Here is a 27938-nt window from a genome sequence, read left to right on the forward strand (position 1 = left end):
TGTGAGTAAGTGGTTTTATGGGTGCACCTTCCACTGGCTCCTCCAGACCCAGTTTTCAACCCTTTTAACTGTCCTCTGGACCCTGGTTGACTGACCTCAATGCGCTATACCCAAGGGCACTGCTGACCATCAGCCTCTGGTTGGTCATATTTTCCTGTGATAACTAGTGGTTGTCCTGCCTAATAGAATGCAGCAAAAATGTAAATAATCAATCTCTTTAGGGTAGAGGTCATGTTTTAACAATTAGGGAAATAATAACTGCTTTTAAAAAAAACCCTCATGCTATGGAGACATTTTGAGAAGGATGATTTCTACTACATGCATATTTTATAACTAAGATGGTGTAAGTAACTGTGATCTTTAAAAACACCTCACATATGCTGATATCTAGAACATTTAAAAACATAATTTTCTGACATGCTTAAAAATATTTTAGTGAGTTTGAAGTGCATTTGTCAAAAATGAAATGGTCAATCTTTTGATTACTTTGAAAAACTACTAAATGACATCAGGGAAAATTTAAATTTATGAATAAAAATTAAACCACATTTTTGTGTAGATTTATGAATAAGATTGAAAATTGAATTTTTTTTTTAGTATAGGCAAATACATATTTCTTCCATTTGGTTCCACCTCTAATTGGGAGGGGTCTTTTTCAACTATGACAGCTACCAAATACAAGTATTAAAATAAACCAAAAACTTCTACACAGACCCTTTAATTGCTTCAACAAAAAATTTCAAACCATGATTTTCAAAAATATAAATTTTGGTAGTACAAAATAACATAATTACAATGAAAGGAACCTGGTTGGCTCTCTTAATCACTGCGTGGTATGTCTCTCATCATAAACCCACAGTAACATATTATGTAAATAAAGGCACATCTTAGTATATTAAGGCACTGGGTTTCAGTGTTTAGTTACAGCAGCTGTCCTTCTCGATAAGTAGAGTAATAGGTACTTTGACATGAGTTGCTTTTGTTACAAAATCCAGAAGCAACTGGCATTGGTTCAGTGACTGGCCAGCAGAAGGGAAAATACAACAGGGCAGGCTGGACGCTGGGTGATTTCTGTGTATCGCAGCAAATGTTCAGTAAGCTGTCATGAGAGAGCCTGGAAGGCAGACCACATAGGCCCTGAGTCTGTAGGGCTAGGGGAAGTAGGGGGAACTGTGAGTGCAATCGTGTGCTGGCCACTACTTCAGCAAGAAACACATGCACTCAGGTGAGTCTGGGCAGATTTTCAAGCAGAAACTGGCAACAGTAGAAAGTTCAGGGGTCAAGGGCCTTCCCTGGTTGAAAAGTTGACAGCCGTGGGACCTGAAATAAAAAATAGCTCAGAATGACAAAAGGGCCACTGAGATTTCTCAAACGCCTCAGCCCTTCAGTAAACAGCAGGTTAAGAAAGGTACTTTTCCATCTGCTATTGTTCCATGTTGCCTCAAGGTAGCTGCTGTTCACTTGAAGGGAAAACATGGGGATGAGGAAACAAAGATAAGGCAAGTTTAATGACTATTTTAAAACCTTGGCACATGGAACTAACAGAAAGTAAATAGATCAGGAGCTTAAAAATTTTTATAAAAGAAATAGTAGTGCCAAAGGAACCATAAACCAGGGCTAAAAAAGGGGGGTGAGAGCTGTGACTCCCTGTGGACAGGAAGAAAAGAATGCAGCACAATCCACAAGGAGAGAATACTTCTCAACAATCATTCTATATTTCCTTGGGGGGTAATGGTTAAGAAGCCCAGAACCACAGAAAGAAGAATCAGAGACAGAGCAAGAAATTGTCTACGTCTTCCGTAGCCACCCTTCATGGTATCTACCCAGAGGATTTAATAATATCTGTGGGTCACTGACTGCTATGTGTATTTTATTCTTTCCTCTTCTAACTGGAAGCTTTTATTGCAGTAATCTTGGGGAAAAGACATAGAGTACCAGACCCAGGGAAAGCTATTTAATTTGTGGGAGCCAGTGCAAAATGAAAATATGGGGCCCCTTGTTCAATAAGTAGGAAAAACTTGCCATTAAAGCACTATACTATAAAGCATTAGCTTTTTTTAACAGTATGTTTGACTTACCATTGTATTTTATATTTGCTACTTAATGTCATCCTAAATAAATATTTAATTTTATTATTTGTTTCTATTGTGCATTGCCAGTTTTAAATGGAAATACCACAACAGTTGAGTCAAATGTGGAACTACTGAAATTATACAATTCTTATTTCGTCCCTTATACATGCATTTGTTCTTCCAGAACAGAGGAAATGCGACATAGAACTAATTCCACTGTTTTTATTTTGCTATTTTTATTTTATTATTCTCGGCGTGTCCTTAGTCCTCTCTACCTCTGGCTGACAGATGAGCACGGAATGGAATGAAAGAAGGAACTATACTTGCTCTATCTTTCCTTTTCCTTCTATGGCATCATTTTAGTGTAAATGGTTGGCTAATCCAGGGAAAGAGAGCACAAGAAAAAAGGGTATAATACAGTAGCTTGGTCTTTTGTGTTTCTCAGAACACCATTATCTTCTTTCTGTGTTTGAAGCAAGATTTTGGTTCAAATAGAAAGCCTGACTTTTCTAGGCTGTCGGTACCCTGCTTACTCAATCCTAGATATAGCATGCTTACCTTGCAGGCACACTGAGTATCACTAAACTCCCAGGCATCATAAACCCACCGGAATCCTGTGCTCATGCGAATGGGGTAGCAAGAAATGGCAGATTGCACGTGTTGCGCATACCTGCTCTGCTTGTGTGTGTGCTCCATTATCCTTGCAAAGGATTTCACTTGCAAAACACAAGCTTAAAGATAAAATGATTAGTAATTTCATAACAGAGAGAACACAGCATTAAATCAATTGCAGTGGCCTGAGTGTGAGAACCTGTGCAACTGCACAAGTCCCACACCCCCGAGGCTGGGCCTGACTGGACCTGAGAGGGCCACATGGGTCTGGGGATCCTGGACTTTTTGAGCTAGATTCTGTGACGGGGATGGGGCCTTGGGTGATCTCACATGGGGAAAGGATAAGTTCTTTGTGGGGGAAAAAGAGTGAAATGGAGTTTCAGGTGAATAAAAGATATGTTACTATACTCACCAAAACCAGGGGGGAAATATGTTAGGCGGTATCCCCCACACTTCCTCTTAGTGTGGTATGCCATGTGACTGAAGTGTGTCCCGTGGAATATGGGCAGAAGGGATGCCCAGCAGTTCTGTGCCTGGCCAATAAAAAGCCCCCATCATGCTCTTTCTCTTCCTTCCCTTGTCTGCCAGGCAGATGCAGAAAAGCCAGCAGAGGACTCCAGTCTTCCAAAGCGATGACTGAGCACTTTCAGAGAGGTCTTGAATCTCACCAAACAGTTTAAACAACAGACACACTTCCCATGTGATGTTTGGGCCTCTTTATTACAAATGTTAGTCTCTTGCAAATAAAAGAAACTTTTACCCTCAAAATAAGCGACTTCTAACTCACACCTTATCATCGTGAAGGCTTAAGCGATGAGAGAAATGAAGTTAAGGATGTCAGCTGATTTTGGAGACTGGACAGACATACAGGATGATTCAGGGATGTGAAGGAGATTTTGTTGGTGGGAACCACTGGGTGCAGGGAGCACACTGGTTGATGATAAAACCTGGGAATAAGGCCAACCATGGATGTGTATGTTAAACAGCTATAGTTTCAAAGTTTGTGGGCCACAGTGGTTGGTTGGGGGCGAGGGGTGCAGTCAAGAAGATTAAAAAATAAATCAACATTATGTTTTCAGTGATACCTAGGGAGCACCCCTCCACCCCCCACTCCTTTCTTCTTTATCACGACACCTTGTTTATTTCTGTTATCACACATAGTACACATTTTAATTATATGTCTATTTGCTGAATTAATTCTTCATTGGTTTACCCAGTGCAATGTGTCTCATAAGGTCAACTTTATTAGTTTCCTTAACCCGTGTGTCTAATAGAATGTTTAGACATTCTGAATGAGGGAATACACTGAATGAGGGAATACACGAATACACACATGCACATACGCATGAACTGTGCTCAATTGTGGGACGTTTAACACTTTGGACCCTCTCTGTTGGTTCCTGCCTCGTCCCCTGCTACTGCATGAGCAGCTGTCCCACATCTGAGTTGTTTGACTGGGTCCTTGATTCACACAGTGAGACCTCTACCCTGTCATGCTTCCCCCTGCTGGACTCGCCTGCCATTCTGACCTTTGCTCAAAAGCTACCCCGTCTCCCTGAGACAGATACCCTTGCTTTTCTTCCCTTAATTTAGATGCTTTGTTCTTAGTACTTGTGCCCCTCGTTTCATTCCTAATCTATCTTCAATTCACCCTGTAGTGTGTTGGCAACCAATATAACTGACACTTGTTTCATACCCAAGTCCAAGATCACATATCTTAGCAGTGAATGTGAATCCAGGTGTGCCCAGAGGGTGGCTGTTTCTGAGCCTTCTCTCTCCAAATTTCCTTAGTATTCAGGCTCAGCTCCTAAGCTGGCGTGGCTTATGTCAGACATACACATTTTATGAAACAAAATAAAACTCTTTTAAATACAAAGGGAAATGATTTAAATAAAAATATTTTAGTGCTGAAAGAAAAAGTGATACCAATAATTAGGCATTAACCTCAGAGAAGGGCTTGGGAGGTCAGCAATTGTGTGCGTACTCCCTAATATCACACCCAGTCCCCAGCACCGTGCTATGCATGGCAAGTACTCAATACATATTTCCCTATGGGTTGTTCAGTTATTGTGACTAAACCTTCATGATGTTGACAACTATTGATGTAGTAGAACATGCTACAGAGTCTGTTCTATTAATTCCAGTTCTCTTTAGCAGCCTTGGCTCCCTCCCCACATGATTATGTTCTGAGGTCTCTCACCGCCACATTTCACCACAGCTGTGGCAACGCTGAAGTGGCTGAGCGAATGTATGCCCGCTCATAAAACCATTTCAAGTAGAGGGCTTTGGGATCCTTTCAGCTGTTATTTATATATATATATAAATAACATATATATTAATAATATATATATATCATTATTTACTGTGAAACATACAACACCAAGGTCTCATTCATTTCTTCCCTCATTGAACTTACACTAGACAAACTATGTGACAGGGCTTTGAGGTACGATAACGTTGGTCACTCAGAATTTCTCCTAAGAATTCTGTTCTTTTTCTAAGTTATGGGTAATTGAAATTGACCGGCTCTTTGACTTCAAGGGAATTAAAGGCACTGGGCTAGAGATTTGGCGCTTTCCCATGAACGTGCCCCAAGCAGTAGGTACAAAAAACTGGAAAGTTATTATGTATCTGTTTTGACATAAACACTTTGCTGCATTTGGATTCTGCAATTTTTTTTTCAGGATAAAAAATAGTTCTGCTACAGTTGTCCCCAATTTCCCCCCTATATACTGTAACTTTTTAATTCTATTTTCAATTGGTTGTCATGGAAATGATTATGATGTCACAGAGGATGATGACTTCTCATAATCTGCAAGAAGCAAGAGCAGATGTGCTTGTAAGACTTTCATAATCTATAAGAAGCAAGAGCAGATGTGCTTGTAAGAAACAAAGATCTTGTTTTCATACAAATGTTCTCAAAATAAAACACAAAGGAAAAAAATACCCAGAGCACATAATGTAAAGAAAAAGAATTGCTTCTAAATAGAATGTTTTACAAAGTTTTCCATAAAGTCTCAGCTGCTCCTCAAAGCACAACCAGCTTGCACATGGATAGCAGACGTGAAATTACAGTACTCACAAAATTAGTATTCTGGTTGTACAAACCCTCTTTTCAAAGGCTCCAAGCATACTTTATGCATGCACAATTATAGAAGCGGGTAATGGGAGAGATTCTGATTTTCCTCTATTGTTATGATTACACTTAGCTAGATAAGGTTTGATAAATTTGCTTTGGTAAAAAAATCTAAGCAATAATTTATTAATTCTATTGAAAAGATCTTTTGGCTTTTTTATCAGATGCATTGGAGAGTTTTTATAAAACACACATTATTCTTTCCATGGATGTGGGTGGCGACACATCAACTTGTAGTAAAGAATCAAGCTCAGTAACAATAATCTGCAAGCTATAGTATTTTTTATGATTTTATTTCTTCACATTGCAATTAGTTTTACTTCAATTATTAGAGATTTTTAAAAAGGATATTCAAAGTTTATGACTATGACCTCCTGAAATGCATGGATAAGATAAACAATATATCAAATGAATGGGTTGTGTCAAAATACGATATATTACAACACTTCCATTACTTCATTTTACATTTAATCCTATACTTTGATGGTCATTTGATGATACCCTCCTAAGATAATTCTTCTGATTCTCAAATATCACTCATGAAAAGCTCAAATATCTCTTAGAATTTATCAAAGTTTAAATAAAAATGAAATTAATTATAATAAAGTTCTCAATCCCTGAGGTAAAAAAATCCAACTTGCAACACAGATTTGCTAATAAAAATTTAGAATTTTTATATAGCTAAATGAACTATATGAACTGAGTGGAAAGGAGGTAAAATAACAATTCTGACAATTCCTAAAATATATTGCTTCTAAAGAAATCTACTGTTGAACACTCTTTTAAATGAGAACGTAAAAGACACAATGTATCTAAGATACATTGGGCTAGAATTCTACACTACTATTGAGTGGTAGCATTATCATTTAACTTTGCTTTCAATTTCATGTCCAAACTAATTATTCATTTTCATTCAAATGAAAATCGAATTGTCAGTTTCATTGAGAAATGCAAACAAATAAAAATTGAAGCGTAAACACTAAAAGTTCATTAAGTTCTCTAGCCTGAGTTTAAAAAAATGAGAGTAAGTAACTGATATTTCTGAGATAGCCTTCAATGCTAGTTTTAGTTCTGCAGTCATACGGAAGTCAACACTATTTTAGGACATAAGTTCACTTTTTAAAGTACATAATATGAATACAGTACTGTGAGTGAACACCAATGTATGAAGTATATAGTGAGAGCTGAAGTACTATAATAATATACTTTCTAGAAAAGAGGAATGAAAACACTTAAGAGACAAGGCTTTTATAAACACTACAAAGATTTAGGAGAAACCAAAGAAATGTTCGCTAATAAGTGCAAAAGACAATAATAGCTTAGTTGATTTAGACAAAGTGTGAAGGCCTAAACTAAAAAAAAAAATAGCATAGATACTTGAAAACAGAAAAAAAAAGGAAAAAGCATTAAATGGCTTTTTAATGAATGAATGACTACACAGAATTGGGATATTTTGTGCCACTTTATTGATGAAGGATTCCATCTCTATGATAATTTTTATTAAAAAAGATAGTACTAAATCTGTGTAAATCACTGTGTTAAGAAACGAGAACATCATAAAAGATGAGAACCCGGTCTTTCTCTAAAACTGCTCTAAGATGGTAAGGTGGATAAGATACATATGCATAAAAATATATCTTATTGTGAGCTAAATGAAAACAGCATTGATGTAGATAGTAGATACTAAGTCAGTTAACCTAAATGGAATTACAAAGCATGTACTTATAATATATGGTAGCAACATAGTTCAGGGGCACAGATATTATAAAATTTGGTTTAATGATTCAACAGAACTAAAACTGCTTATAATGGTGATGGAATATGTTGTCTTCTCATATACAAAGGTGGTTGTCTATAAACAGAGTTTTTTGTCTCTTTGATTTCATTTTAAAGACTTTCAGTGAAGATGAACAAACAACTGGGCAGTTTTTAGTCTTTGGGAGTCATATCTTAGTTTGCAGAGTACTGTAGGTGCCCGTAGGTGAGAGTGGGTTGATTTTGAGGTTGGTTGCTACAGGAGGTTTTCTGGGCAGTGACACGGATGCGCTAGTTTACAGTTGGCTGAGATCTGTATGAAAAATCTGAATCTGACATACTGTGTTAGGGGGATTACATTTTGAAGACCATGCATGAGAAATGGATATTCCAATCCAAGTGGGAAAGAACATGTTTTTTTATGACACTACAGTAATTATCTGTTCAACTGCAACCACACTGAGTTAAGAATGTCCTCTGCAAAACTGCTTTTCAGAATATCAGGTTGCTTAATTCATTAAAGAAGCACAATATAGCCCGAACTAGGGTACAGGGCACTTCTCAGCCTTGAATTGATCAGTTAAAATATCTGCTCATTTAATTCTTATTTAATTAAAAAAAACTTGTGAAGTAAATTCTATTATTACTGTACACTTTTAACAGATGAGGAAACGGAGAGATTTAGAATCTGCCCGACTGTGAAGTAACAATGAAGTGGTACAGCTGGGATTTGACCCTGAGGCCTTCTGGATTGAAGGCTTTTTGTCACTGTGGCACCAGTGACACTTCTGTCGGTATCACTTGGCTCAGATTCCTGTTGGACCATGAGCTGGGAAATTCTGTGTCTGTGTTTGGGCTTCCCAAACAATTAAATCAATTAGTGTGTCTTTTGCCTGGTTGCTATGAGCTCAGAACTAAGCTTTGTGTTCAATTGTGGCTTTTTATAACCAGAATTTCTTGATGTTTTTTTCCCCCTTTGCTTCTTGGTTTCTTTTAGGTTATATATAGTTCTTTGAACCTACTGGGATTGCAAATTCCTTTAGGCAGTATTGGGGGACCAATTAATAATTGACTTCTAACAGTAACCACAAGTCAGCTTTAAATGGGACAAGAGCCTGTTTCCCAATTTATAAATAAAAGATCTACAGGAGACCAGACATGGCTTCCATCAATCATCTGAGACAAGCATGGCTAGACTAGACTGGAAGGTCACCTGAAACCAGTGGTCTCAACTTCTTGTAATGTTTAACAATAAAAATACACACAAATGTAATTAAATTCGGCCTTTCTAACACATTCATTCTTTTCTTTGGGGACACTAGAAGGGCCATTTTTCCCTAGGCCAAAGAAATCAGATTCTATGTGGTGGATATGAGGATAACTGTGACATGTTAATTTTATCATTCGAGATAAAATGATGTCATGTCCTTTTACCTCTCATCAAAGGCAGAGTTAAAGGGTAGAGAACAAAGACTGTGACTCCAGATGACGTGATGCTGTGTAGCCTGACTTCACTAGCTAGCTGGTTACCATTGACAAATTATTTACATTCTGTGGCTTGAATATTACATGGTTAAAACACATCTTCATTACAAAATTCCACCCCTCCTTTTAGCTGGACACTTTGATCACTCTCTGATATTATCCCTCATTTCATGTATGAAGAAATAAGGGCCAGAGAAGTGAAGTGAATCCATCAGAGTAAAACAGAACCACAGTTTCCTGACATCCAGAGTCTTGATTATTAAGAAATCAGACACGGCAGGTGCACCCCATCCGTCTCCCTCTCAACCCAGAGGTTGTGACTATTCTGAAGGTGGCATCTTTCTATTCCATTTAATTATACGTTTACCACATACACATATGTAAGTAAACAACACACAGTATTGTTTTCAATGTTTTTAACAATTAATGTGAGCACATTTTTATAATTGGTTATTTCACCCAATATACATATTTCAGATTTTATCCATGTTGATTTATATAGTAATATATAGCTACTGTGTGATATTTCAATGAAGTGACATAGCTCAATTTATTTATCTGTTTTCTTGAACAGTGGCTTTCAACCCTTTTTCTGACTATGCAATCCATAGGGGATAAAACTACATTTCATGTGAAGATCCCAGTAGATATGTATATCTGAGAAAGCAGAAATTACCTTTTTATTCACCCCTTTCATATGTGATACACTCTATTCCATTCTATTTTACTTCTTAAAAATAGTAGTTATGACACCCTGAATATAAAGCCCACGGGTGGGCTGCAACCTGACATTTGAAAAACCATGCCCTAGGGAATCATTTTCAAACTGCTACAACACTTCCTATGCTGTACTCTGATACTTCCCTAGGATGGAATGGGAACCTAGGGCTGGGGAGTGAGTACAGCTTAGAATTTTCTAGCCAATGAAATGTGTAACTAAATAGGAATATATTAAACCTGCAAATAGCTTGGGTGCAGAAAACAAGTTTGTGAGCCGTGGTTTTTAGCAGTGAGGATGATTTCTTATCATGAGGTAGTTCTGAAAAATTGTGTATAGATTTTTGAATAAATAACTCATATTTAATTGATGTTGCAAGCTTACTACTTTCAAGACCCCTAAGAATAGTCTATTTGTAAGTAAGAATGACTATTTTTGGAACATGAATGAAAACCACTTATTGTAACTTATATATTTATTTGTCAAGGAGATTGATGAATGTCCATAGCTGAAGAAAATGGCTTTATCTCTATAAACTACATCAATAAACTTTATGCCTTGGTTATATTGCAGTATATATTTGCAGACTGAAATACAAATGGTTTCATTGATGTAAAGGTCTCCTATGAAGACGGTGTAAGGGGAATTTCTGTGTTTAGCAGAAGTGGGACCTTTTTTTTTTCTAAAAAGAATCTCCAATCCCAATATGGTTACATGTTATATTGGTCTTTGTAGGTGCATTTTAGCCTACGGTTGTGAACAGAGACATAATATTTTGCTTTTGGCAAGGTTGTTAATTCAGTTTTCTTTTTGGCATTGTCATCAGCTGACTTAACTATTTCTATCATCATCAGCTCTCGATGTACAATGCTTGGCAATATCTAGTGACTTCGATGAATAAACCAGTCTTCCTACTATCCACAGGCCTTAGGCTGCCTTATTTTCTTACCCTGATTTTGAAGGAAGTAATGGAGTTGAGTTGGCAGAGAAAACCGAATCTGCCAAAGCTCAGGAGAAAACCACTCAACACATAAGTACACAGGGGAGCAAGTATTTGGAGGTATCATTCCAATTAGGAGTCATTTGATGGCAATGATCTGCAGGAACTGGATTCTGAAGCCTTTATTTGACCCTGAAGGTGTGGCTACCCATCTGATTCCAGATTAAAGGAAACAGACAGCAAGGGGACAGACAGGAAGACGGAAATAGCAGACTGGAGCTCTAAGTGAAGTCAACTCATCTCTTACACACTCTCAGTTCAAATATTACTTGTTATCTGATTCAGTGTCACACTGCACCACCCCCTCCCAAACTGTTCCTACTTAGTCCTGGAAACTCCTCTCTCAAGCAATTAAAAAAAAAAGAGCAAGCAAATCCATTCTATACTGTCTCGCTTATTAAAACAAACCCCCAAACATGTATTTCCTAAAAGAAAGCTCTTCCCTTAGGGCATCACTCCTCCTTAAAGTGGAATGAACATATAACTTAAAGAAACCAGGTCACTTGTAAGAGCAAAAGGGGGTACTATTAATAATTATGTCAGAAGTGTTATTGGCAAGCCAGATGATATGGTCACCCTATTTACAGTCCTCTCAAGTGAAGGACACTCATTTTCCTATGATTCATCTAGTTTAGGATTCAAAAATGGGGTCAGCATCTCCCATACAACTCCAAACAAACCATTTTTCACAATATTTCTACTTCTGTATAGCAACTCCAGTTCTGATGTTCCTTGTTTCCTACACTTTCTCCTTGCTGTTATTTTCCAGTTTATCAGGGACTCCTTCTTCAAAGCTTCAGCAACTAGTTCAGTATCCTTCTTTATTCTCCAAGACCCAAGACAATCTCCTGATAGACCTGTCACTTTTCTGATAATCCATCTGCTAAAGGCCATGATTTCCCACCCTCTATTCTGGATCCTGGCATCTTATATTCCATGAGAAATATCAAGCTTTTGTTCACAGTCCTCTACATGTTCCTATCTCCTACTCAGTATTCCCTCTTAGACCGAGTTCCTCAGCCTCACTGAAATCCCAGGTCTCTAGATCCCTCTACCTTTTCCTGGCCATTAGTTGGTACCCTGTTAGCATCCTTCTCTATATAGCTTACTCAATGGTCCATGACTGCATTTTATTTTCAATGAAACTAAACTTCTTTGATCCATGTCTTTGAGCTCCCACCTGGTGAAATTTCTATATTGGATCAACCCTTTTATATTTTCCAAGGTTACAGCTGGACTGTGAGTTTGGTTATAGCATTAAGAATGCCGGTGGCTTATTTGTGGTCACCGGCCTCAACTGGTACCTTTATTCTGTTCATCAATTTTTCCATATTTTTAGTTTCTTTCACATTCTTTATAGCAACTATTTCAAGATTGTTCACTCTTCTTAAGTGTTCAATTGTCACTTTTCCCTTTATTGTCAGTAACACTGACCCCTTCTTCAAATCCTCCTCATCATGTCAACTACCTTCCTTGCATTTGTACCCATCCTTTCTTGCTTCTCTTTAGTACAACAGGTATCCCCTCTCCTCATTGAAGCTAATTACTTTACTTGTGCCCTAGATCCTATTTCCCTGGCCCCTAAGGAGCCTCATTTCACCAATTTTCTTCTGGTCTCAATGTCTTAATTGCTATTGACACTTTCTCAACAGCATTGTGACATGCTGAAGTTTTACTTAAAAACAAACATTCCCTATCTATGCAAACTGGGACCAAAAAAAAAAAACCCCTAATTAAAATACTACAGTTTTACTTCCCTACTCCAGTAATCACTTTATTGGTAAATTCAAACTGACAGAAAGGTCCTCATCTCCCAGGCTTTGCTTGAGGGATCTGAAGAAAACGTACAAATTGACCTTTACTACACACTGAGAGCTACTTTCCACTAGAAAAAAACTGTTTCCTGAAATCCAAAATGTCATTTAAGAGCACCGTAACCGTTAAGTCACAATGTTCACAGGAAATCAGTAATTCATTCTTTGCACATCCAGGTGAAGTGTGTTTACCAAAGGGAGATGGATGATGCATATATTTTGAGAGCAATGAATCAGAGATGATTCCCTTTGAACAAAGTGGACAAATATATTTGGGTATCCAGAACTTTAAGCTCTTTGTCACCATTTATGATTACTCAATTCTTTATAGGGTGGTTATCATTTAATTCTTTCTCAGTGGTTCTCTCATCTCACTCACTTGATGAAGAGGTCAAGGTAGGTACAGATGAGTATCTGATGTTAAAGTATTAGATGCCAAATAGGTCATGTTCCACACACAGAAAGGCACTGGATTTGGTAGAGTTCTATGTTGATAACACATTCAATTAACCTTCTAAGAAGGCCGTGGACATTCAGTTTTCCTTTCAAGTGGTTCAACACGGGCATGTTACTCAACAGTTTGTTACCCAAAGAGAAGAATTTAACTACAGCAACAGGTTTGTATGATTAATAAACATATTTGACTATTTAGGAGACAGTGTAACATGGTGGCTATTAAATGTGCTTTCTAGAAGTTAACGCATGCCTTTGAGTCCAGCGCTGACACTGTGAGACCCTGGACAAGATAATATCTCTAAGCTTCAATTTCTTCATGTGAAAATGGGGCCATTACCTCTCTTAAAAGTGACTGAGAGGGCTAAAAGAGATAATGCGTGCAACGTGCTTATCTAGCACAGAATGCCCACAGTGACAACATATATGGCTTTCCCAGTCCCCCGGATGCTCCACCTTCATTAAAATCTGTTAAATCAACTATCTAAACTGCTATAGTACTGCACAGGATGTCTCAGTAATGGCATACTTCAAATATAGTCTTCCAATGAAGCTGTTTCTGGAACCTAGTTTATAGGACTTTTGATGATATCCTTAGTCTACCAAGTGGGACTTTCCCAGGTGTCTAGTACCTCACCATGATGTCAAGTTCGAAGCACCTTTTGAACATAACTGCTATGGGGAGAGACGCTGATGGTGTTATTCTCATATTCACATGTCTTGTCGTAAGATAGTTCAGAATGCCACACTAACCTCTATATTAAGCTAACCTTTCTCTAAACCACAAGTCATGAGAATTGGGGGAGGTGACATTTGACTTTACTACCTGTAAATGACCTTTCTCTGATTCATTTCCCTCTGCCACACCACAGGCCCTCTTTCAGGGTTATCAAGCAGGAAATGGCTCTCAATTTCTATCCCTGTGCTGCTTTTAGTTCCCTAGGTTTCCACTCTGTTTCTAATGCATTCTTCTATTTTTTTTCAATCTATACAGGATTGTTTAAACATGTGATTAGACTTTATTGTGAAAGGATTTTAGTTTATAAAGAGTTGGGAGTTTTCACAAACACTGAACACATAATTCCATGAGTTTTTCACAGGATGAGTCTTTCTGGCACTGGTTTACATGCCAAATATTCCCCTTGAGATGCAACCTGTCATCACCCCGCACTGGACTATGGTTATCTCCAGCAGAATCCAACCGATGGTATTACAGATCTTTAGACCAGTCTGTCCTGTTTTCACCTCCCAACTCCAAAGTCAAGTAACCATAGTGGTGGTTATTATCCTGTATCTAACTTAACATACACTAGACCATGTGTTCTTTTCCTGTTAACCTCTATTTCCGAGCTGTGTTTTCAAAAAGTTTAATTATTTTCTTTCCTTGTACTAATACTTGATTGGAGGTTCCAATAACTTCCTTATAACTTTTGTTCAATAATTTGAGGGTGTCTTATAAGAATGTGATTCCCAATGCCTTCTAGAATTGTTTTCTTGAGCACAGCTATCTACATTTGACTCAGTTCAAAGTTCCTTCCTTTGTACATTAATAGAACACATTTCTTCAAATGCTGAAACATCTACATGTTAAAGCAACCATGATAGCTTTTAGTGACATCTTTAAAAATGTGTGCTTTCATTTTTCTTCAGAAACCTCTCCAGTCTTCACCCTCTTGGGTCTAAGTTTAACTCCCCAAACTTGTAATTCTCATTTGGGATAGAGATAGCTTATCATCTGCTCTATATCAAAACATGTTCTCTAGAAGAAATCTGATATTATTCTATCAAAGTGTGAAGTTAAGTCATAATGTTACCTTTCTTAGGTACAAGAGCCTTATCTCTAATTGCAAAGTGACACTCTTCGGAATTGTTAAAAGAAACCATTGTTCAAGGTGGAGAGAATGAGCAGACCCTTACCACATACGACTCACACGCCACCCAGACAGACCCTGGACTATCAACAGGGTCAGGGAGGCAAAGTCGTCAGGTATTAATACGCCTGGTTTATGATCTTAGATTGTTTTCTTTGAGGCTATGGTTCCAGTTCTGGCTTCCTTGCTTCTTCACAGTGCCAATCTAGGTCGACAGGAGAAAAGGGAGGCCATTGTTCCACATCCCACTTAAAAAGAGAACACCACTTCAAAGAGAACACCACCACCTGACAGAAATAAAACAAATAATCAGTTTTAAAACATTGTGCCTATGTGTGCTTGTCAATCTCAACTTTACAGGGACTCCAGGTATTTTAGGGCAACTACTGTAGATGATTATGTTCTATAGCTAGAACAATAAAGCCACCTAAATAAATAATTAATATAATTTCCAAAACTTGTCCTCAATATTAGGAAAGTACTGAAATGTTTCAAATTGTCCTCTTCTACCCTGTGCTGAAAATAAAACCCAAATGTAAAAACACAGTGTTAATTCCTTGAACAAACAAAAATGAACTTTGATCCAAATTCCTTTAAAGGATAATAGGGTTTTTAAATCTAAAACAAATAAATAAGCCATACAAAGAAAACACAATTAATATTTCATAATTTACTTTTTGCCTACAATGCTTTTTCAAATTTTTCTTTTGCTAATTGCACTTAGTGGTTATAGAATTAAATGTTTTATTCCTTAATAATCAACCTGTTTCATGAATTGTCAGGTATTAACATAAAAATTTGTTTATGAAACTGGAAGCATATAATGCATTTTACTCAAATTTGTATTTGATATATAATTTTAATCACCTTTACTAATTATAGTGGTAAAATTCATATTATATCAACCAATTTATATCATATCACATTCTTGTCATAAACCATAAGCCAGAGCTAAGTATATTTGTAACATGACTTATGTTCCAAGATTTGACCAAATTCTTTATGGAATGAGAATGTATCTTTGATACTCTGCCAATTTTGTCCCTTGAAAACAGTTTAACACACGGAAAGTAGGTATGTGATTAGTTCCACATTCATCCACAAAGTACATGTTTATTGAGTAACAACTCACACCAAACGTTTTGCTAGTTCTAAGAAAACAATTGTTAGCAGGACACACATAATTCCAGCCCTTAAAAAAGATGACATTCTAGTGGGGGAGTGTTTGTCTTTTAAAAGCTCCACAAGTGAATAAAATACTTACAAATTGTGTAATTCTCATTAGGGATAGAGATAGCCATAAGAAAAGATGAAATACTGCCATTTATGACAACATAGATGGACCTTGACAATATTATACTAAGTGAAATTAAGCCAGTCAGAAAAAGCCAAGAACAATACGACTTTACTCCCATGTGGGATATAAAATTGAAATTCTGAGACACTGATAGACAATAGTATGGTGGTTACCAGGGAGAAGGGGATGGGGAGATGGTAGAGGGTAGAGGGTCCGGTCAAATATATGGTGACGGAAGATGATTTGACTTTGGGTGTTGGGCATACAATGCAATACAAAGATCATGCACCATAGTAATGTGCACTCAAAACCTATGTGACTATGCTCCAATGTCACTCCAATAAATTTAATAAAAAAGTTTAAAATCTCAAGAAATGAATAAAATATTCACAAATTATATAGTGAAGGAAATATGCAAGGTGCTAATATAGGGGTTGGTGCTGCGAAGGTGTAGTTTCAGTAGGATAGGACAGAAAAGATCAGGAAGAACCAGCTATGCGAAAAATGGTGGGGGTCAAGTATGTTTTCTCCCCATCTCCTAACCCCTTCCCCAAAGTGGACATTTAATCCATTTGAATACAGTAGGCAAAGAGGATGGTACTCTACTTCCCTGCTAGCGCATTTTTATGCATAGTCTAAGTGTGTATGTACTGTTAAAATGTGTGTAGTGTAGTTTATGGTAAAAGATGGAAAATGTTCTCTAACCACTGTAACAATGCTGTTGAGAAAAACTGTGAACAAAGTGAATTACAGCAGTTTATACAAAGGTTCCTCCCCGCAAGTGGAATTGTGAGTCTCAGTGCCCGGACTTCAATGGCAGGGGATAAAACAGAACCCTTAGTTTTAGTCTGTATCATAAATATAATCTTGACTTCCTTGGGGTAAGTTGACATACTGTGATCAGCAAATGAGAAAGGAACATAGGATGTTAAAAAAGGGGACAAGTTTTCCCACATGGTCTGATTCTCGCAAGTGGCTATTTGCCATTCTACAATCTGAGAGCCATTACCCCCCACCCAGATGCCACATTCTTGGGGAGACAGTCACCAAAAGTAAAGCACTATCTGAATGCTTAGCCACTAGAGGGAGAGAGTGTGCCTCTGGTGTTTAGGAAGCCAATGAAAGTAACTCATGAAAAGGATAGTCTTTCAAAACAGCTAAATTAAGCTCTAGCCAGTCAGGGGAGGAGGACTTTATCCACTGTGGTAAAGTTTTGAGGACCTTTAGGATGATTCCTTAAGAATTCACAATGATTCTTTTTCTATCAAAGAATTAAATTGCTTTCACTAGACAGACATTTCATCTTAAATTTCAATTTTTTATTTCTTTTCCAAGGACCTCCATAACTGTAGGAACTTAAACACTTAGGCTTAGTTTTTAGGAGTGATTTATAACAATTTTGAGAAGTTATGTTACCTTTTATATACTAGGAATCAACATTCCATTTTTCTAATTTAAGATTGAAATATTTGCTGTGTTTTGGGATGATTAAAATGATTTGTGTAATTCTATGTTGCCTTTCCCAAATATGACTTTTACTTAACTAATTGACAGGTTTAAAAAAAGATTTACCAATATATGACTCACAGAAAGTGCATTTTTCCCTTAAAATTGAGGTAAAGTCATTGCCAAATGATTTGCTCTCCAATGAATATTGGATTAGCTTGTTTGCACTATGGCACCGACTATCATTTTTTTCATAACTTGGTAACAACCCTACTGGCTACAATTGTCTAACAAATATGATGTACAAAATAAACTTGAAAAGTAATTCATTATAAAATGTAAATACAGTATTATACAGGTTACATGGGTATCAACGTGAATGAATTCCTATCTCATTGAAACATCTGAAGACATTATCCAAAATTTCCCAGACATACAGAGTGGTGCTTAAGAGATAGTTGATGATTTTATTGTTAATCGTCATTTTCTATCCTCAGCAGGGGGAAAAAAGAAAAGGAAAAATAAAAAAAAAGAAAGAAAAACCTCAGCAACTATTTCTGGGATTCTTGAAAGGAGGTGTTCAGTGCCTACTTCCAGCATTGATTTTCTCCACAATCTGTAACATGGTTTCTCAGAAATGCTTTTTGGCAGTCCTAATAATTTTATGTGTTTTCAAACTTAAGCCACCCAGACTCACAGTTCAGTATTTTCAGTTCCTTTCATTTTCCTTTTCCCTTTAATTACAGAAGTCTCTATTCCCTCTTTTTGTAAACGTGGTCAAGAAAAATGCTAAATGCTACTATTTGTAGCAAGAACACGCACTTAACACGACGATCTATTCAAGTTCTTCTCAAATAAAAATGCTGTGCGATAACTAATCGATGATATTGATGGGCAAAGCTTTACTCCGAACAACTTTTTGGACCCACGCGCGTTCCTTCGACTTTGATGGATGTGGCAGTTGCCTGGGGGAGAAAAACGCAAACAAATACTCTAATTGTAAACTTGCACTGGAAAGCACTTCCAAAATAGTAAGAGTTGAGCTTCATTTCAGACCTGAATTTCCTTCTCAATCCATTCCCGAGGATCCTTGTGTGCTGATTCGCGTCCTGGTCTATATGGTGCCATTCACTGGAATTGCATCGCATAGTTTATTGCGAAGCCTGAGTGGGTGGGTCCACGCGCACACCCCGACTCGGGCCAGGACGCCCAGCCCGGAGCTCCGCGTCGGGCGCCAGGATCGCCGTCAGCTCCCGTCGCCGGGCCTCGCCACAAATCCCAGTTGGGAAGAAAACTTCACGCGTCCGAAATGAGCCTCCCCTTACCGCGGCAACCTTTCTTTCCCGGCCGGCAGAAAACGTGAGATTTATTATGACTTGGAGGGAGCGGGTTGGGATCACGGTGGCGCTCTCGGACACGGGTTACCTGGGCCCCCCTTGGGGGCGGGATTCGCCGTCCGGGGTCTGCCGGGCGGGGGGCGACGCAGCCCGGCGCGCGGGTGGGCGCGAGGGAGTGCGCGCGTCGCCGAGCCGCCGGGGCAGCACTTGTCCTGTAATCGATTGCCGAGCGCGCCGAGCGGCCCAGCGCGCAGACACGCGCACACGCTCCCTTGCCCGCGCGCGCACACTCACACTCTCACACACGCACCCGCTCCCAGGCCCCGCACACGCGCGCGCGCACGTCCGCCTGCCCGCCCGCGCCCCGATCCCCGCCGCCCGCCACCCGCCGCCGCGGCCGCCGCCGCCGCCGCTGCCACCGCCACCGCCGCCTTCTCCAGCCAGCCCTCCGCCCGCGGGCGTCTGCGCGAGCCCGGCCGGCGGGGGAGATGTGCTCCGGCTGCGGCGGATCGGTTTCTCGGGGTTTGACCAGCTGTCCCGGGCTAACCCTGCTCCTCGCTGAAGATGGAGGAAGTAAAAACAGGATTACCCTTAGCTACAGATCCACTGCCTTAGTTTCCACCACCAACTGCAGTGCACAAACACACGTTAGGCACAGAAAAGAAAGAAAGAGAGAGGACACACTAACAGTAAACACAAACAAAAGGGTGATGGGATTATTTTACTGCATGCCCTGCTGAGGTAAATCTCCGTTTGGCTTTTGCGTGGTGAAGAACAGCTCTTGTTTTGTCTTCTTATTCATAGATTATATATAAATATATGTGTCTGATTTGCAAAGGGGGGGAGTGTTTTCAAAGTTAAGTGTAATTATATAGCATCTCGTTTTGCACTGTGATGTGATCAAATGACTTGTTGCTGTTAACCAGTAATAACAATAATGTAGATATTTTTCTCCGGGAGGGATGGCTTGTGGTTATGATTAGGGTAATAATTTCTGTAAAGGACGCTCAGGGAATCGGGATGAGGATGATGTCCTCTGCCTTAATTTATCGCCCCCCCCCCGCCCTGTAATCTGTTTCTGGGATGTTAATCAATTAATCAGTTCTCATATCTGTAGCTGTCATGGATTTGGACTTGTTTTGCTTTGTTTTAACTTGAATTCCAAGAAAGATTGGGTAGCTTGGCATAAATTGTAGCTGTCCAGATAGAAGGTAATATCCAGATCATGTTGGAATTAAAAAAGAAAAACACAGGTATGACACATGTGAAAAGGCAGCAGTTAAATCACTTTGACAGATTCTAGTATGGGCGAAAGAGATGGAATTGAAGATTTCTTTCTTTCTTTCTTTCTTTCTTTTGCCAAGGGCGAAAAATAGTCTTGTGAAGTTGGCCTAGGTTCCTTGCTGGGTTCTGCCTGACCGTGTCTCCCCTCTAACCGCCACCCCCCCCCCTTTTCTTTCAGTTTTCTTGTCTTAGCTTTTGGTCGATTCTTAAAGAACCGGTGGATCAAGTTTTTTCTCTTCTTGTTAATCGCATTGCTGTAGCACTGACTGACCTCTCTCTCTCTCTCTCTCTTTTTTTTCCTCTTTCCTGAAAGTACGTGGTGCCATTCCTGAGTGACTTTTCCTACTAGACCATCCCAAAGGGACGAGGGGGAGGGGTGGAAGGAGGAGGAGGAGGTGGAGGAGGAGGAGAAGGGGGGTGTTCCTTCTCTCTCATTTCTTGGTTTTGTTTATCAGCGGATCTGTTTGCTGGATTTGGGCTCGGAATGACCCACCTGTAAAGTGCTTTTCCTTCCTCCTCGCCTTGAACTCTGCAGGGGGCTTGGCTTGGAGGGGGCAAGGGAGGGAAGGAGAGAAGGGGGAAACACAAAAAACTTCTTTCTTTCTCTCTCCGTTTATCTTCAGCCCGACATTGTCACCTCTTCTTTGAGGGGTTAGAAGAAGCTGAGATCTCCCGACAGAGCTGGAAATGGTGATGAATCTTTTTTAATCAAAGGACAATTTCTTTTGTATGTACATTTCGTTTCTCTTTCTCCTTTTCTTTTTCTTTCTTTCCTTCTCTGAGGGTTAATAACCATTTCATTGATGGGGCAGACTTCTTTCGCTTCTTCCTGACGTGTCTTTCTTTTTAATATGTGTGTGTTAAATGTGTACATTTTTAAAGAGATAAACTCATTTGTAAAATATCCGAAGAAACTGCGCCCCTTTTAAACTTTACGGATGCCTTTCTTTAAAGCCTTATGTAATCATAATTTGAAAGAATTTGATAACAGTACAGCAGGTTGAAATTTAAGTGCTATGTAGTGGCCGAGTTGGGAATTTGATCTGATTATTCCATAAAGAAAGAAAGAAAAGTTTTTTGGGGGGTAGGGAGGGTGGTGGTGAAGAAGGGGAGGGGAGGGAGAAGGGAAGTGGTTTTGGAGACAAGAAGTGAAGCTGCCTGTTTTCCAGTAAGTAATGGAGAAATTCCAGGAGCCAGGGCTAAATATACTTGGCGATCAATACAGAAATGGCTCATTGTGAATAATTTAGCTGCTGGTGCAGTGAGAGTTTTGAAACTAAAGGCAAAAAGGACCAGGGCCAAAGGAAAAAAAATAAGTAAAAATCTCCTCAGGACATGTCAATTCTTTAAACTTTTTTCTTCAAAGAATACAGTTAGCTTATCGATCTTTTCATTATGTAAAATCAAAGCTAGGGGGTGTCATCTCATACAATTTACTTTTGTTTCTGAGAATTAAGTTCTTGTTTTGCGTCATTCGTACATGAGAATAATTCCCCAAACTTTGAAAAAGTGATTCCCCTCCCAACAGCAAAAAGTTTATGAAATTTTCAAAATCAGAATGTATTGAGTAAACTTGGCATTTGTATCCAACCATATTCTGGCAGGAAATTAAGGTTACATTGAACAGGTGCTTACACAGAACTTAGGGTAGGCTAAAATGTCAATATGAGTTCGGGAGTTGGGTGACTACAGCAGAAATCTTAGAGACATGCTTGGGCACTAAGTTTTTTGTTTTTGTTTTTTTGTTGTCTTATGTTTGTTTGTTCTCCCCCCTCCCTCTTAGAACATGATGAACCAACTTGCAACAATTGTGAATAGAGCTATCTGTGCACTAGGGAAGTCCTCAAACTGCAGGGTGATTGTGGGAAGTAATGATGGTAAAATACTTAAATCCCATTTCAAGCTGGCATGTGTGAGATGGGACCCCCTATTTTTTTTCTTTGAATCAAGTATATTCTGATGAACAGAGTCATTCCTTTCTTGCTACAGTCCATCTCACAGCACACTTATCTTTCCTACCCTATCTCCAGCAGGAATCAGATCATTTGCAGAAAGAGTTCAGTGACTTGCAAATGAGCACATACAGTACACTGTAGTATGTTTCTTGGGCACAGGTTGCAGCAGCAGCAACATGGGCTAACTGCTTGGAGCTTCAAATAAGTTAAGCATTTAATGGCAGAACTGAAAGGAATCATTGTGTTAAGGGTATAATCTTTTGTGTTGCAGCACTGCACTTTGACTATGGAAACAGAGGCTATTGATGGCTATATAACGTGTAAGTATTCATTTTCATGAATTTTTTATTGCTGATAAAATTATGCTTTTTGTCTTACCTGTATTTTATAACTTGTCAGTTGTAAGTTTTTATTACAGATTCTATACTCTTATTTTCTATCTGTTCACAATTCCAACTTTAAATGAGTTTGATAAAATAACAGCATACAGTGAAATAGAAGAAAATATAGAAATATACTTACTATATTAAGGCTAGCATGTAAATCAGTGGTATCTTAGAATATCCACACTTTCCGACTTGATTACTAAGTTTAGAATAGGTCGGGTTAAATATATGTCTGCTAATCTGGAGTGTACTAAATATTTATTACTCAGTAGCCTAATTTTCAGACACATACTGGGAAAGAGTTAGTTTCCTTAAGTTGACATGCTTTTTGCCAACTCTCCTTTCAAACACCCAACTCTCAGCCAGCATTTTGGAAAATGCTCATTATAAATACTGTATGTAGAGTGATTAAATTGGATGTTAAAATAAACTTATTTTTTTCAACTAAAGGATACTTTGGAAATGAGCTACTCCTAATTCCTCTTATTTTACAGTTAAGATTATCGTGATAATGAAATTTTGTATTTTTTTAAATTGTGGGCTGGCTGTGTGGCTTTTCGTCATTTCATTCATTCACTGTATATTTTTAAATGATATTTCCTTATAGTTTCTTTTAAGGAAAAGCATATTACATTAAAATTCTAAGGCTATTCATGCCACTGCATGTATGGAACATAGTTGGTAATTAGATGTTACATGACCGTGAACAGAGACCAAACATTTTATTTTGTGAAAGCAGGTGACAATGAGCTTTCACCTGAAAGGGAGCACTCCAATATGGCAATTGACCTCACCTCAAGCACACCCAATGGACAGCATGCCTCACCAAGTCACATGACAAGCAGTAAGTCTTCTTTTTATGATTTTTTTCCTGTTTCTCTGGTGACAGACTTGAATTTGTTAGGTCTGTGGGGTCCTCTCACGTTGTTGTAGCTGCTGGTATAGATTTTGCTAAAGAAAGAACAGCAGAGATTTATTCCTGTTCCTTCTAGTATCATAAAACATGAGTCTGCTTACTAGTCTGAACTATCCCAAGGTGGCATTTGGGAGCTGGTGCTTACCTGTCTCAGGTAAGAAATGTTAGGCTTTTCTGGTTATTGTTTTGACTTGCCAGGTTTATGACTAGATTTATTGTTGTTGTTGGATTGAAAAAAAAAGGATGGAAACGTCACTTCCAAAGGACTCTTCACAGTAAAAAAATAAAATAATTTTATATTGCATTGGTACAAAGCTAATCCATCAGTGGCAGAATTGCAGTGTTACTTACTTTTTTAAAAAACATGTGAAAGTTTTTCCTCCAAAGTGTTGGAAGTTAAGTGTAATTGAAAATTCGTAGAAGTCACTTACATCCATTTCTCTAACAAAGTGAATGCGTCTTGGTTAGGACTGTCCAGAAAAGAACTGAGAAAAATTGGAAGGATGTTTTGAACTTACAGGAATAGACAGTTTTGGCCACTGTTTTCGATGAAGAGTCATTCATTGTAGTAAACTTTTTTGTGTAATGAAAGAGCAGCTTACATGTTGTCAGTGACAGAAGACAACATAATTTAAGCCCTAGTTTAGTTTCTGTTCTCTTCTAATGTTTTTATTAGTTTAGATATCAAGTGCAAATGCTCTATTATTCCTATTCAAACAAACTTTGAAATCCTGTGTTTCCCTTATAGTTTTAGTGTATGTCATATACTTGTATAGATAGGATGTCTAACTTATATTTAACTTAGAAGTTTTCTGTTTGAGTGATATGTATAAGAAAGGTATTTTCTTTCCTTTTTTAAATGAAGATTTAATAATTAAGGAAAACTGAATCATCTACTGAATTACAAGCATATCCTTAATTTTCATTTTTTGGAGAGAACAAATTTTCCTTTCCAATTCCCTCTTACAGTTCTCAAAACTTAAGGTTATTTTAAAGCTACTGGCTTTTTTGTAAATAGTAAAGACTACTGAATTATAAGCAAAAGTATATAGAGTACTATTGAATATATTTTGCATTTATTAACTTTAAGTGATTCTGTCTATTGACTTGAAATTTGGTTGAACTGTGTGAATTTACTTATTTAATAGTTCTCTTTCTTTTTGTTAATGGGAAACACTTTCTAGGAAGATTTCATTCTGGAAGCAGTTGTTGAAATTCTTTTATCACATAGAAGGAAAAATTAATAGTGAGTGAGTGAATGTATATTAAATTATAGGGCTAATCACTTGTAATGGATTTTGTAGCATTAACTTATTTTTTGCTAGTTGGCTATAGATTTGATAAAAGTTATATTATTACTGTAATATAGGCAGTGCAAGTTTTACATTTTAACATTTTAACAATGTTACTCGTTCTTTGGTAGAATAGATTTTTATTTCTCAGATAATTTTTGCGTAATTTCCTAAGGGGAAAGATGGATGAATATGCAGTTTCTGTTAGCCAACTATTTAACTATTGGCTTTAGAAACATTGAATATATGGGGTAGATATTAATGTTAATCATAGACTTTTGACTGTTACCCCCTAGCCACCACTGGAATATCAGCAGGAAAATGCTTTTTAATTCGTCAATTGCCTCCTTTATTTGTGAATTTGATTCTGGTTTTGCAACCACCGGCTTCAGAAAGGTAGTTCACCCATTTACTTTAAATATGTAGTGCAGAGTGTAGGCTTGATCAGGTTGAACAATGTACTTCTGACATTTGGGCTTTTCACACCCAATAACATTAGCATTACGTTTGGTAAAGAAGTTTTTGTTGTTTTTGTTTTTTCTTCTAAAACTTACTAGCCTGTGGCAGTTTCATGTTAGTGTGGTTTTTGGCTGAGCTGCACATGTTTTCACATTCTTTTCCAAAGAGTTGCAGGTTAAATATTTTGGCTCTCACTTCAGAGCTGTCTTGCATCCTTTATGTAGCCTCTATTTACAGTATCTAGGTTACCCACTTAGGTGTTAGATGCAGAAGATACCCATTTTTCCTTTCTGTTAGATCTAGGAGAATATCAGCATTTGATATTGCCAAAGCAAAACAGTAGTAGCAGGAGACTCTTGTCTATTCATTTGAACAGGACACCGGGAATCTGTCACTTGCGTTTTCCTGAAACTTGAAATAATTTGTGTGTGTGTGTGTGTGTGTGTGTGTGTGACCTGTCAAATCACTTGTGTCTGAGATCACTGGTTTTTGTAAATCCCTTTGCATGCATTCTTGACTTCATTAAAAGCAAAGAACTTAATTCATTTTCTGCATTTTTATATCATCATATATACTTCCTGAAAGGCTATTGCTTCCAAAAACAGAATTGCAATTTTGATTGAAAGTATTAAAGCCAAAAAAGTAAATGTGAAAACGCTTCTGATAGATGGCTTCCAGTAGCAGCCAGGAGAGGAGAGGAGTATATGTATAAGAGGGAAAAAGTTATTTTAAAATGATTTAGAAAAAAATTAAAAAATTAAAACCTTTGGTTTTTATAAAATAACTAACATTCTGGCAGGAAAGTATTGATAAGATGCGATAGCCCACTTATTTTGGCTTTCGGAAAGTGGTAAGTTTTACTTTGCGATCCTGGTCGTTTGTTTAGGTTGTTTGGTGGCTATTCTAAGATGAAGAGTATCTGTACAACGTGCTGCCAGCTATTGTATAATAAATAATGACAGCAGCTATCACTATTTGACAGGGCTAGAAGAGAGCATTGGCAACATGGGAGAGAACTAAAAATGTTATCATGCCTGACAGTTTTTGGTTTCAAAATTCAGCATGTAAGATAACCTTAAAAAGAAGTAAGAGGTATTCGAGATCTTAACATCTTATAATGACTACTTCCTATGTTTTAGAATGAATTTTCTTAGAGGACTTTAGACTTTTTCTTCTGAAATAAAGATGCCTTTGATAAGAAGATGAGCATTGTTGCCTGAGATCATTAGTGTACACACTGAGTCTGCTGACAGTCTTCGGTGTCAGGGATGGCAGTACATGCCTTGATGGCTACTGGAAATACAGAGTGTTCAGTTATTTTAAAAATAGATCCTGGAAGTTAAGAATCTGAAACAGACAACTCAGACAGAACAATATAAAAATAATCCATATTGTATTTCGGCCCATCAGATGAGACTTGCTTTGTGATTCCTTCTGCTTCTGGGCTAGCTCATTTCCAATTCTCGCAGAGTTGCTTCAGTATCGGGTTCAAACTGGTCTATACCTGCTGCTGACTCCTGTGAAAAGAATTTTAAGGTTCAAAAATTTTCAAATAATTTTGTTTTTCTTATCTACCTGTATAATGCCAATGAGTGAATTGTATCTGGAGATAGTTAAATGGTATGAAAATACATCCTAACACAATCTTTGTTTCTGTTACTTTAAAATCTTTACATGGCTCAAGTTTGCGGTCAATAATATTTATCAGTCAGTTTGATGGCCAGATGGCATGTATGGAATTGGAAGAAGTAGTAATTCTAGTTTTACAAGACTCTGACCAATAATCAGGTCAGGGAATCTAGTTTATCCTTTTCAGAGTGCTTCACATTAATTTTTTTTTCACTTAGTTTCCATTTTTAGAACCTAGTGAAGCAGAAGTATGTTCTGATTTCCATTTTTCATATGTGGAAATGGAAGCTTAAAGAAATCAGGTGGCCTTTTAGGTCCCTCAGCAGAAGGAAGAAGTTGTCAGGATTGGGACATAAAACTGTGATATTACCTTGTGAGTTAGTTGGATTACTTAACTGATATTTCTCTGTAATATCATTATGTCAAGATGCCCACAGTGGCCAATACTGACCCATGTTTTAGTGACAAAAGCAGTATTACAGAAGTAGAAGAGGGTTATTATGAGGGTGGAGTAATATCAGCTAATCTTGCTCTAGTGCACTTATAAAAATAACATATCATGGGACTCACCAGCTTTCTGAGTTGTCTTCTATAGCTTAGTTTGGCCGTCACCCTTGGTTGGATTTCCAGAGGATACACCCTAATCTAACGTCAGGTGGGCTTGATGTGGAAACTCACTGTTTTGAATTGTAGTATTGAGGTTTGTGTAGATACTCAACATACCTTAGCTTTTACTTGTTAGGAATTTTTTTAAAGTTTGATTTGATTTCTTATGCCTTATCAGATGTAAATGTCATGGCTATGTACCAAAAGAAAAAAAAAAGAAAGAAGAGGGAATCAAAGGAAGTATGAATGTGCAGAGAATTAATAACAAAAATGCTGTATTTTTTTCTTGTATTTTATTTCTCCCTTCCCCCATTGTTAGGCTGCTTCAGCGTAAGCATAAATGTCAGTCTTCAAAAAATGAAACAAATTTATTATAGAAGTGTTATCATTATTGGCTCTATCTTTTTCCAAATCT

The 27938-nt window shown here is 37.8% G+C and overlaps 1 protein-coding gene and 1 long non-coding RNA gene across 14 annotated transcripts in view; one reads left to right on the forward strand and one right to left on the reverse strand.

Annotated features, from left to right (window-relative positions):
- Positions 1 to 18106: 18106 nt before the first annotated feature.
- Positions 18107 to 18856, reverse strand: LOC123827672. Its single transcript, XR_006787317.1, has 2 exons — positions 18716 to 18856; positions 18107 to 18624 (listed from the first exon to the last, which is right to left on the reverse strand). It is a non-coding gene; the product is annotated as an uncharacterized LOC123827672 (long non-coding RNA).
- Positions 18857 to 18888: 32 nt separating this feature from the next.
- The window catches only part of IKZF2 (IKAROS family zinc finger 2), a 143397-nt gene continuing 134347 nt past the window's right edge, over positions 18889 to 27938 (forward strand). For 2 of the 13 annotated variants that reach the window (XM_045852133.1, XM_045852130.1), the window contains exons 1-3: positions 20790 to 20970; positions 22507 to 22555; positions 23358 to 23465. In XM_045852133.1, coding sequence (XP_045708089.1) covers positions 20968 to 20970; positions 22507 to 22555; positions 23358 to 23465 — 160 coding nt within the window. In that variant the 5' untranslated portion in view covers positions 20790 to 20967. The other 11 variants (XM_045852102.1, XM_045852131.1, XM_045852119.1 and 8 more) reach the window with 10 other exon arrangements.

This window comes from Phyllostomus hastatus, unplaced genomic scaffold (assembly GCF_019186645.2).
Source record: "Phyllostomus hastatus isolate PE091 unplaced genomic scaffold, TTU_PhHast_1.1 phas_contig_137, whole genome shotgun sequence".
NCBI lineage: Eukaryota > Metazoa > Chordata > Mammalia > Chiroptera > Phyllostomidae > Phyllostomus > Phyllostomus hastatus.